Consider the following 12,880-nt stretch of genomic DNA (forward strand, 5'->3'; position numbering starts at 1 on the left):
TCATAACAGCTACAGCTGGAACAAAGCACTTTACATTACAATGACAAAATATCAATAATATAACGAGTGAAAGCGATAAATTAAAACACAAATGATATACAATAGACACCGGAAAACAGCAGAGAAGTATCAGTCTCACGTCGGATCAAAAGCCAAAGGATAGAAATGTGTCTTCAAACGGGTTTTAAAAAATGGACAATGGAAAATAGCCTGCCTACAACATTTAATGGAAGGTCATTCCAAAGGGAAGGCCCAGCAACAGAAAAGCCTCGATCCCTCTGAATCCTCGGCACCTCAAGTAGCGCCTGGTCCGGAGACCTAAGGCACCGGGAAGGTGCGTGGGAGTGGAGGAGCTCAGAATAAAGATTTGTAAACAAATAGAAAAAAAAACGAACCGTAAAATGTATGTTGTCGTCGGCAGCAACGCATAATGGCAGGTAAAAATAATTAAACGCTTTCCCACAAGATAGCAGAAGGTATAATGTAAGTGTGTTAGTGTGGCCGACAGAGGGCGACATAGAAAAATTGAATGGAAGTGGTTTCACAGTGGTCCAATCCCGGAAGTTGGTGACGTCTCAGACAAAACAAAGATGGCAGGAATGGGAAGCAGTAACTACTGGGAAGGTAAGCGCTAATAATTTAACTGGAATGCCAAAAGAGTTTACGCTATCATTTTGTAGTATTAACATCGTTTTGTTTGTTGGTCTGAGTGCACGCTAACGTGTCGTGCTTACGTGTCTCGTATCACGGCTGCCCACAAGCTAGCTAACCAACCGCGAAGTAACTTCACGTCATCGCATCAACATATTTGTTATTCGGATTGGCACGTTCCTGAAAGTGAATATTTCGGATGGGTATTGACAACCGGCGTTAGTCTTTGTGATCAACTTGTCATGACTGTCCAGGTTTTACCGGCCGAAGCTAAGTAGCATTGACTTTGAAACGATTCGCTGTGCGTGTCATCATCATATGTTGTAGATCTACGGAAACAGGCCAGGCAATTGGAGAATGAACTGGACCTGAAGTTGGTGTCCTTCAGTAAACTGTGTACCAGCTACAACGGTTCAAGGGATGGACGGCGAGGTGACACGTAAGATGACGATGATGCTTCACAATCTCTCCTGGGTTTGGGGGAAATATTGACATGGATTGGATCACAACAACAGTCGGTTTTTACACTCCCGTGACGTGTCAACGTAGCTGTCACGGGTGCAAAAGAACTACAGTACTGTCTTGGGCTAAGTGGGCTACATTTTACTCTGATCTTGTTAGTTCCATGCAACTCCAAAAATCAAATTTTAACTAAAGCATTGGAGACATTTGTTCACCGTTTTTAGAATTTGTTGGATAAAAAAATCAATTAGTGATCTGTTTCTTGTGAAGAATTATTCTGTATTTATTTTTTCCCCACTCAATTTCAACATACTGGAGTGGTAATGGTTGTTTCTTGTGTTTGACTTAGGTTTACGTTTAGTACTGCTCTTACATAATACTGTATCTCAAAAAGTGGAAATGGGACTAATTGAATTAGCTTCAGAGATGTTCCACAGAAATATTTTCCCCTTCTGTTTATGAATCATGTTTCCTCACAACTAAAGCACAAACCATTTCTTAAAGTAAAATCATTCAATTATGCAACAAGTGTTCAATCATTTGGGCACATGAACATTCTATTAACAAATACCAAACTATTAGCAATATAATCAAAGTCTTAGTTGCGTACCATTTTATGGATACATGCAAATGTTACAGACGTATTTGAGACTTCTCGGTTCACAGTACATGTGTTACAGAATCTGTGAGTATATTTATTAGCGGTGCAACGATAAACACAATTCACTATTCAGTTCAATCCAATACATTAGTGTCGCAGTTGAATATTTTGTATTCCCTTTTTTAATAACAAAACTTTCATGCGATTTTAAAAAATCTATCTCGTTTTTAACTTCAACTTCTTCACCACGATAAAAGATGCAAAGATGGTTTAATATTATTTCCTCTTTGCTCAAAGTCCTGTCCCGGCAGGACTACCAAATAATATCAGCAATTCAAATTGTAATTTTTTTATACGTGTGCTTTCTCCTTCCAGTTCAGACACCACACCGCTGCTAAATAATTCCACCCAGGACAGGATGTTTGACACCATGTCGGTGGAGATTGAACAGCTGCTGGCCAAAGTAAGTGCATTACCAGTGTTCTTAAAAACGATAATATAAGGAGGTTTCTTTTGCCCAGCCCATGTTTTCACAAATGCATACATTTCCGATCCCACTTTGTCTCTGTCAGCTGACGGCGGTCAATGACAAGATGGCGGAGTACACCAATGCTCCTGGCACAGCCTCTCTGAATGCCGCACTAATGCACACCCTCCAGAGGCACAGAGACATCCTACAGGTTTGCCAACTCATTTATCACCTTCCTACCTTGTTGGATTGAACAGCGCCATCAAATCCGTACCTGTACACATACACATGCACACATTTTAACGATGTTATTGCTTATCCTGATACTGTCCCTTCATTTTCCCATCCCAGGATTACACACACGAATTCCACAAAACTAAAGGAAACTTCTTAGCCATTCGGGAACGGGAAGACCTATTAGGATCTGTCAGAAAGGACATTGAGTAAGTAAGCTACCGTAATTTAGGCTTTGCTGGTCATTACTACCGTTGTGGGGACATACAATAAAATATGATCCATTTAAACATCCGCTTTTAGTCATTTCCATAAACCAGTGTTGATAATTCAAATGCGTTTTGCTTGTGACATTGGCATTTAGTTGTCCTCAGGCTTCTAAAAGTCAATCTGGCACAATTTAAGGCGTATTCACACTGCACTTAGCAGAGTGCAGTGCGTCTTCGGCCAACCCATTCATTATGTGTGCTGCTGCAGCATAGTGACAGAACACTTTGCACAAGGTGGGCGGTTCCCACTGTGGTGCCTCAAAGGCAAAGGCACCCGAATTCAAATATGTTCAATTCTGATGGCAGCGCACTATGACCACAGGCGGGGCATCTAATCGGAGAAGCGGTGGCGGAGTGTTTTCACAGTCACAATTCCGAAAAATAATGGCGGAGTTGTGCAGTTAATGACATGAAGAAAATGGGGAAAATAGTAAGAAAAATGCTGTGTCTCAGTGTCCCAAGATTTGGGAAAAGAGACAAATGGCGTATACCTTGATGTGGTAAAGAAGGCGCAACAATGGATGATCTTCACCTTGTTGAATATGCCGGGTTGGTAGAAAGTGGGAACAGAGCCAAATGCTTCACTAGTATCACATCTGCTCTTCCTCTCCATAATAAACAAAAACAGGGCTTTCCTTTGAAACTGCTTTATGTCAAAACCAGCGAGAAAAGGCACCAGGCTACCCACTGTGCGATAGTTTAGCAACCAGCGCCAAATATCAACGCGCCCGCCGTTCTGCACCTTGCCACATGGTGACCACCACAAAAAAAACCAAGTGCAGTGTGAAAAGGGCTTTAAACAGCAGCTCCAAGTAGCCAATTCAATTTAATGGCTAATATCTATTTAGCTCTGTATATTTATGCACAGATGCCAATAATGCGTCCATATAACTAGACACGCATCAATTTCTGGCAACACAAGAAACTGCGAGGATGTTCAAATTCCTGTGTTTTTTAATCCTCTTAAACGCATATTCAAATTGTGCCACTTTAAAAGGGAAGTCAACCCAAACAACATGGCACTCTGATTAATTTTGCGTTTGTGGAATATAAATTAAGCAGCAAAATGCACTCTCTGGTGGCGGCCATTTTGTCTTCCGTCGACTGAAAATGACATCACAACTGTTCACGACGACCAATCACGGCTGACCTGTTTTCTGAATCTGAGCCGTGATTGGTCATTGTGAGCAGTTGTGATGTCATTTTCAGTCGACAGAAGACAAAATGGCCGCCCCCGGAGATGGCTAAAAACGAGTGGATTAACACTTATTCCACAAACGCAATATTTATCAGAATGCCCTGTTTCAACTAGTGAGCTTGCATAGAACATATTCTTGAAAAAAAAAAAAAAATTTGAATTTTGTCAAGCAAAACAATTGGAATTGTGTCATTTGACCCATGCGGTGTCCTGTGGTCAGCACAGGAACTAAAATAACAAAATTGTTAACTCATAGAGCTGATGCCACTTGCTTGCATCCGTTAATCGTTTGCGGGATAGTTGAAGCTTGCGTGGACCTGAAGGAAGAAGATTCACAGCCTCTTTTGCATGGAGAAAGTGTATCCTTTCCTCTGATTGGCTCTGCTGTTAGTAAGTGTGTTGAAATGCTCCATCAAACAGTGACTCATTTCATTTGCTTTGTAATGTCTTATTGATCTCGCGGCCACAAGCATATGGTGAGCACTGCAAAATTCCTATCGATTTGTCTCCATCCATTGAGTATGCAGACTTCCTGTCGCTGCCTCATACTCGCTTAGGCTTAATGCAAAATAGTTCCAAGTGCTTCTATGATTTCCAGCACAAGTTAACTTTTTTTTTTTTTTTTTGTAGCCGATCAGTGTTAGGCTCTATTCATGACAATTGATTGTCAATACGCACAAGAAATGGAATTAAATCATGATGTATCACCTCATGTCCAAGTTTAGGTACAACACTGAACCTATTTGAGGGTCAGAGCGGATTAAGTTTACTGTATGAAGACAGAAGAGCCCGTGTTATTGACCAGCTGCTAACTAGTGGACCATATAAATTCCCTGCTAGAAGCAATTATTGCAAAATCATAAAACGTGGCAAAACACGTGGGTCATGGGATATCTTTATTCCCGTAAATGCCGCAGGGCCACTAAAACACAGACGTTAGGTCGCAAATGGGCATACATCACGTCTCACCCAAATCCCGCTGGGATAGGCCCGAGCTCACCCCGATCCTATTGAGGATAAGCGGTAGAGAAAATGGATGGGTTCTTTTGTTGCAGTTATCACTTTGACAGACAGGGGGCAGGAGAGATCCTCTGGTACGGTTGACCCAAGATTTATGTGGAATGATATGGGTTATAAAATAACTACGGTCTTGTTTATGCGAACAACACGACAGTTTAGCAAACACTGCGCAGTATTTCCCAACTTTCATGTGTTCTGTATTGTTATTACTAAAGCAATCTTTGCACATGAAGGCATACAAACATACCGTGCATGTCATTATTCCATTTCATATGAGCAACAAGCAGATCTGAACTCAAGAATACTGCTCCTGCTTTTAATGTCAGCCACAAAAAAAAAAAATAAGTAAAAAATACAGCGTCGTGCCCTTTTAAAAAGCCCTGCATCATTCCTGCAGCTTGGATGTCCCTACTACACTATAACACTGTATTTCCATTTGACACCTTTAGGGGGAGTACTGGCAATGAAATGGGTGCATTAGCTATCTAGTGTCCTCTTGCAGGCTTATTTTGCCCCCCCCCCACCCTGCGATTGCTCTTTATCTCGTTCTTTGTCCATGTGAGGGTGGGGCTGAGTTTTAAATGACCAGAAACCATTTTGAGAGCTTAGCAGCCAGCTGCTGATTAAATGAGTTGCATCAAAGAAATGGATGTGAGATGTTCACTTGGCAACTGGTGTAATATAATAAATGTAATAAAACTCATAATCACATTCACTAAGGGAAAATGGAGCCCTTTTGTTATCATAGTGCTATCAAGTATTTTTTTTTTTTTTGTGACCAGTAAAATGTGGTCTTTGTCTTTCATTACTGGTTCATCTTCCGTTAACTGCTACATGCAAATGTAGAAACCCTCTGAATTTCCCTTCCTCCAATAGAAAGACAGTCCGCTGAAGTTATCATTTTGTTTTACACCAAACAGGAGTTTGGTGTTGGGACTTTGTGATGGTGTTCACGGGGTTTGTATCCTGAACTGCTCCGCGCCGCCTCATCCTCACAAACCCGCTATCCGGAACTTCTTTTTGAATAGCTTGCGCAATCAACTTTGTGAACTCTTGCAGCTTTTTTCCATGTCTATGACTCTTCCGAATTTTCGCAGCGCTACTCTCTTTGAAACCACTCTTTTGTTTTGTTTTTTTTTGAAGTCGCGGCTAATGCGAGTGGATGTTTCCTCTCAACTGCTGCTTCACATTAAAGCCTTTCTACTGGTGAACCACAGGAAGGCTTTTAATGTAAAAGAGATGAAAGGAAATCTTGTGGTATTGCCGCCTGCTATTACAAAGATGCCGCTGATGACATAAAAGTTCGGCCAAACTCACAATGAGAATGCGAGATTGAGTTGCAGCATGTCCGGTATTGGAAACGTTGCCAAGAACTATTTTCCATTCACTGTTCGAAGACAAGATTTGAGTTCAACATTTTGAAGATCCACCTTGAAAGTCAGATCTTCATTAAGCTTCTCGGCCGCACCCTGAAGCGATTCGCATGCCACTTTCCTTAATTATTCAAAGCATCACCCTGTGGCAACAGGAAATGGCTCTCAGTAGTGCGACAGTCAGCCTAATGTCTTTTGATAGTCTCAGAAATATGTTTTGGAGATTTCAACATCTGCTCCACGCCTTTGATTTAGAGGGCATGCTTGTACTTTGTACACAAGAAAACCGTCGATATCTTAACCAGTGTGTCTTTTTTTTTTAATTTTTTTTTTAGAATGTATAAAAGTGGTTCAGGAGTTAACAACAGAAGAACAGAGCTGTTTCTGAAGGAACATGAGCACCTGAGAAAGTAAGTGACCTTCCACTTCTCTTATGTAAGACAGGTTGATGCATTTGTTTTTCTGCATCTCAAGCGTTGCTCAGATGGGGACGCCTCTCGACTCGACACCCATGGTGCCCTTTAAAATAGCAGGAAGACTTTCTGGAATCGTGAGTGAGGTTGGACGCGTTGTGGTCGACTTTTCTCCCATCAGTGCCTTTGTGGTAGAATGATATTGCCAGTCAACATGTTTATCCTTCAGCATTTGGTTTTGGATTGCTGGAACTTAGATATACTCTATGTATTCACCTTTAATACATATTCTATTAATCAATAGTTGCAATTAGGGCATGACTACTAGGGATTTTTTTTTTTTAGGCCAATTCCGATAAATGGCATAATAAAATTCTGATAACCGATTAATCGAGCAATTAATACAAAAAAAAATCGAATGAATAGAATAACATATTTTTGGATCTCTTAAGCCCCAATCCCACTTTTTTTTTTTTTTCATCCCACAATTGCGAGTGTTTTCGAAGGCAGCGAATGTTGCGTTCCCGTCAGTTTGTCAGGGTTCGTTCAATGTCGCAAATGTTCGCCAAGACCTGCGCCAACCGTTTTAGTGATTTTTATCGTCGCACGGAAATTTTGAACACGTTCCAAATTCCCTTGCGACAAGAAAAGTACAGGCGGACATCTGACAACCGTTTGCCGCTCATTTGCGACCTTGAACGAAACCTGACGTGATGGCGCATTTTTCTACCTTCGCCAACAGTCGGTAATGTTCGCCCCTCAGATGGGCGTTAATGCTTACGACAGTTAAAACGTGAATTACAGGAAGAACATTTGACTGGTTTAAAACGCTTTGTCCTTTAGTATTTGGTTAACTTTACAATAAAGAGAAAAATCGGCAGATTTTAAAATTTTCTTGTATATATAAATATTAGCGCCATTGCGTAGGCAATAATACAATACAACTTTATTCATACATTGCATTTCACAACAGCTTACAGCTGTTAAGAAGCACTTTACATAGGACAACAAAATAGCCAGTGAAAGTGAAATTAATGTCCAGCTTCGCTTAACCGGATGCATTTCACTCTCTCGTCCACGGTCGTTACCGTTCTTCTTTGTTTGGATGCCATGATCGACAGACGGAAATGTAAACGAATACATTTGAAATCTTTCGCGGTCAAAGTTTTTCCGTAGTATCGAGCGGGAACTGCTTTGAGTTTGAGTTCTACTGCGGGCTTCGCGACAGGTTCCGGGTTGCGGATACACTACCGGAACTTCATCGTAAGGAATCGATCGTATACCGGAACCTCCGCTGTAAAGAATCGATCGTTAATGTACCGTAATATACTAGTAGAAACTTCAATGCATACGTTTTTTTTTTTCTGGGTGAGGGAATTTCCGTTTGACAGAGGTCCGTAGGTGGGAATACTTGCTGTACATTCTGAGGTTGAGTATCAAACACATCAACCAGAGTCATCTGGAACCGGCTCCAGCTCTCCTGCGACCCATGAGGACAAGCGTAATTGAAAATGGATGGATGGCTTTAAATCAAACGCGTCGATTCTCATTCCACAAAAATTTAGAAAGTTCTTCTTTTCCCCACCACCGGTATCAAACTGAGCTCTATCGCCCGGCGCTAACTTAGCAACACGCTAGCCAAAACAGCAGGCCCTTTAAGGCAAAAGTTCAAGATGTTATGTGTCATTCGTGGTTTGTGGTGACTCAGGTTAGATGGAAACGTGAGAGGCCTTTGGCATTTAATTGCTCTCATAATGACATTAGTCTGGTAACTGAAACCACACACGAAGCATGATGACTTTGAAGAGTTCTTGAAAAGTGGCTCATCAACAATGGAATAGGTTCTCTATGGCTCCGGCTCGTTTGCTTTACTGAAGCAACGTTATCCAAATTGACTTTGATTATGGCGTCAAGCCCAGAGAGCGCTAGCAAATCATAGTGGGAACAGTAGACTTTTAACTCATTCACTGCCAGACATTTTCGCACCCTCTTTTGAAAGAATTTGAAAAAATATATAAAACTCGTGGGATTGAATGGCTGGAGGGTGAAAAGACAGATAAATACGTCAATGGCAGTGAATGAGTTAAGATCTGATTTGATGGAGAAGAAAAAACCGGTAGACGTGCAGAGCCATAGTGACGCATTTTTAAAATTTGTACGTGTAAAATTTGGAGGTTTAAGATGTCAAAAAAATATATATATATTAAGTGTATGTGGCGGGTTTTTCTCGTTTACCACAATTCAAATGTTCACTACTCCCGGTTGTCCGTACTAGAAATATTGTAACTCACCCTGTTGCTAACCAATTCATCCATGTCTTTACTTCCATTTGTAGTTCTGATCGATTGATGGATGACACAATAAGGTAAGAGCCGTCATTTTCCTTCATTGCGATGCTTAAAGCGGAAGTCAACCCCAAAATATTTTTTTCAAGAATATGTTCCCAGCAGGCCCACTAGCTGAAACACGGCATTCTGAGTTTAGCAGCAAAATGCACTCCTTTTTAGCCATCTCTGGGGGCGGCCATTTTGTCTTGTGTCGACTGAAAATGACATCACAACCGCTCACAACGACCAATCACGGCTCAGATTTAAAAAAAAAAAACAGGTCAGCCGTGATTGGTCGTTGCGAGCAGTTGTGATGTCGTTTTCAGTCGACAGAAGACAAAATGGCCGCCCCCAGAGATGGCTAAAAAGGAGTGGATTAACACTTATCCCACAAACGCAATATATATCAGAATGCCTTTTTTCAACTAGTGGGCTTGCATAGAACATATTCTTGGGGAAAAAAAAATGTTCTCATTTAACTGATGAAAAAAAATGAACACTTCTGCATTTCCAGATATATTCATGAAATCCGACATGGTTTTAAAAAGCCATCCTGCTAATAAATTCCACTTTTACCTGGATGCAATAAGCAACTCCTGTCATTTCATTTTTCCTCGATGTATCATAAATTCCTCCCCGCTCCCTGCTCCTTTTTCCTCCCCAGGCCGGCCCAAATTGCAAATATATTGGTTCTAGTCAACGATGGCTCCTCTGGGACCGACTGCTACTGCTGTCTTGATCAGTGGCCTTTTTTTTTTTAACTAAAAAGGCATAACATACGCACACATTGTAATATGATTTGAAAGCTTCCTGCAATATCGTGACTCTTACCGCAATACTGAGCTTTCCCTTTACATCCACAATTATTTTCGGACAGTGAGATTAATAAACCGAACCGTGAGCTTTAGATACTGTGACAAACTTACTGTGTGATGCTCGTTTCTTGGGAGTATTATCTAAGTAGTTTTTATTTCCTTCCCGTCCTATTTATTCTTTGGCCTCCAATTGCAAATGGTGACCGATTGCAGAGAAAGCGTGGAAAAGAAGCTTCCGCTCTAATTTCAATGCGGCGGTTCCTATTGAAAGAAAGACGGTGGCGAGTTGCTGCAGTCAGCAAGTGTTTGTACCTGACCGAGGAGAACACGATCTCCTTCTTCACATTGCTCGGGGGACTCGGCCGTCCCCTCAGCAGCTTCCACCTTGAGGGGGACGCGGCCCGGCCGCTACGTGCGACGCTCCTTGCAAACGCTGCTCTTGAACGTTGTTGGCCTGCCAAATGAGTAAACTGCGGTCAAGCGGGAAATGATTTTCCTTCACTTTGTTTCCAGTCACTGCTTGCTGCCCATCACTCCGAGCATTCAAAAGCCTTAAAGCCTAATGTCGCGCTTGTGGAATATAAGTGAAGCAACAAAAATCCAGCCGTTTGTAGCCGTCTCAGGGAGCGGCCATTTTGACACTTTCTCTCGACATCGCAGTTATTCGGGGCTCAGGTAACGACCAATCATGGCTCACCTGTTTTCTGAAGCTGAGCCATGATTGGTTGTGATCCGAGCCGAACTGTGATGTCATTTTCAGTCAAATGCAGAAATCAGAAGACTAGTGGGGCTGAAATTTTTGGGGTTGACTTCCCGTACAATGGCAAGGACGTTTTTTTTTTCTTTTTTCAATATAGGCATTCAATCCCACGCATGTCTTTTTTTTTTTAATGTATGTTTTCATGTGGTTGGGTAAAGGAGGGTCTGAAAATGTCTGACGATGAATGAGTTGATAACAACTTGGGTTGCCGAATGTGAGACAGACTAAACAAATATCAAAATATCACGTGCTTTTTTTTTTTTTTTGTTTTGGCAGGATGCCCCATTGTTTTGTGCTGATTCACGTCCATATTATCCATATCATTTGCCCTTGTCTTTGTAGCATTGCCATGGCAACCAAGGAGAATATGACATCCCAAAGGGGCATGCTGAAATCCATACAGAGCCGAGTCAACACGCTGGCCAGTATCCTTTTTTTTTTTTTTTTTTTTACCTCTGCCAAGCTTGAGCGCCAGAGATATTGCGTTCCCCCCCGTTAGCGTATTTGTGCATTCGGATTATGCTAAAGCTAAAACGTATTTACGTTTCACCTTTGTGGATAGTTAGCCAATGCTGCCCGGTTTGGTCCAGCAGTTGTCTGTTTCTGTCTGTGCTTTGTGATATGCTTTTTTTTTTTTCCCATTTTCTTATTTTTACCTGAATCATGTTCCCGCGTTACCGACATCGCATTAAAGTGAAAACTAAAAAAGTTTCTAAAATTGGAGAAAAGTGTTTTTCACAGGACAGCAAACGATATGTAGTTCATCAGTCCAATCAAAAGCGCCAAATATCTTTGCATTCTAGTTAAATACTTCTCCTTGTTTTTGAATATGATTTTGGATTTAAAAAAAAAAAAAAAAAGGTACAATCGATGGAACTGCTTTCCTTGTCATTTCAGTCGGATCATTTGGTAGCGTCCTTAATTCTTTGCTCTCCAAGACCGTTTCCCAGCCATCAACAATCTGATCCAGCGAATCAATCTTCGAAAGCGACGGGACTCCCTCGTCCTCGGCACCGTGATTGGCGTCTGCACCATTCTCCTCTTGCTCTACGCTTTTCACTGAATATTTAAAAGGAGCCACTAGATCGGATCTGTTGGGTAAGAGTCCCCGGAAAACGGCTCAGTGGTTGAGGACCCCGGAGACACCTTGGCACGAGGATGTAAGATCTGCCCAACAGCAAGATCTTGTGAACTTCGATCCAGCTGTGGGACAGATGGACAAATTACTGGTGGAAGGATTATTTTCCAGCTACAAGACACAGGAAATAAAAGTACCAATAACTAAAAACTTGTATCATATTAACTCCCTTCAAGAGACAACGTGCTGAGAAATGTATGAATCGTTGGAATATGTGATCATGTTTTTTTTTTTTTTTTTTCACATTGGAAAGATTTTTATTTGAATGGTTCTTTTTAATTGGTGTGCAAGTTTGAAATGGGTGTTTATGTGAGTTAATAAATTATTCAAATGCATTTGTTGTGAAAAATGAAGGCGGGCTCAAATCTTAATGTGTAATTTTTCCAAATATGATTTGAAACAAAGCTTGGACAATTTTGAATTGAAGTTCAACTTTCACGGAAACACACACGCCCCCCCAAAAAATTCGAATGATATCCCACGTCAGCCATAAGACATCACACAAGACTTCGTGCCTCACTTCAACTGGCAGCAAATAAACTTTAATTAACCCCAATTCCAAAAGAAGGATCAACTTCAACATGGACTGTTTTGAGAAGAAGAAATTATGACGAATTTGTGCCATCGATCGTTATCAGTTAAGTTTAAGTGCATTGTTGTCTTTTTCTTTTTGCATTTATGTGACCAGGAGGAAATGCATAAGGCCCACCTGTACAATGAATCACCTTTACATTGCATATTTCATTAAAATTGAGTGTCTTAATATTACACATTCAACTAAATGACTTTTACACGTATGTGACAGTTGAGTGTTAAAACAGTACTTTTCAAAAAGTGACGTTTTATGATGCTGACAGAGGGTTTGTCGTGTCTACTTGTTTCTTTTGTGAATATTTATTTGATGGGGCTGGCAGAAGGCAATTCCAATCCAAATGCCAGAAGGATGCGAAGAGCTATCAGTCAGAATGAGTCAGCAGGATGCCAGAGATGGACACCCTATCTGTTTTTTTTTTTAGTTTCTTCCCTCCTCACATGAGCTTCTTCAGCAGTGATGATTCGATAATGCATGGACAGCTACTTAAGTACTGTTTTCTTCAGAATAGCAGCAGTGTCTAAAAGCAGCACTTACTTACAACCAAATGTTTCCTCG

General features: G+C 41.1%; 1 protein-coding gene across 2 annotated transcripts; it reads left to right on the top strand.

Annotated features, from left to right (window-relative positions):
- Positions 1-547: 547 nt before the first annotated feature.
- gosr1 (golgi SNAP receptor complex member 1) lies at positions 548-12,498 on the top strand. 2 transcript variants are annotated; one of them, XM_086036338.1, is made up of 9 exons: positions 548-624; positions 979-1,090; positions 2,090-2,177; positions 2,287-2,394; positions 2,535-2,626; positions 6,613-6,687; positions 9,026-9,055; positions 10,935-11,017; positions 11,531-12,498. In XM_086036338.1, the coding sequence occupies exons 1-9, from the start codon at positions 591-593 to the stop codon at positions 11,653-11,655; spliced, it is 747 nt and encodes a 248-aa protein (XP_085892464.1). In that variant the 5' UTR covers positions 548-590; the 3' UTR covers positions 11,656-12,498. The 2 variants fall into 2 exon arrangements, with proteins under 2 accessions (XP_085892464.1, XP_085892466.1); XM_086036340.1 differs by lacking the exon at positions 548-624 and adding an exon at positions 655-854.
- Positions 12,499-12,880: the final 382 nt, after the last annotated feature.

Source organism: Filicampus tigris, chromosome 7 (assembly GCF_054856515.1).
Source record: "Filicampus tigris isolate MCC_2025a chromosome 7, RoL_Ftig_1.0, whole genome shotgun sequence".
Classification (NCBI taxonomy): Eukaryota; Metazoa; Chordata; class Actinopteri; order Syngnathiformes; family Syngnathidae; genus Filicampus; species Filicampus tigris.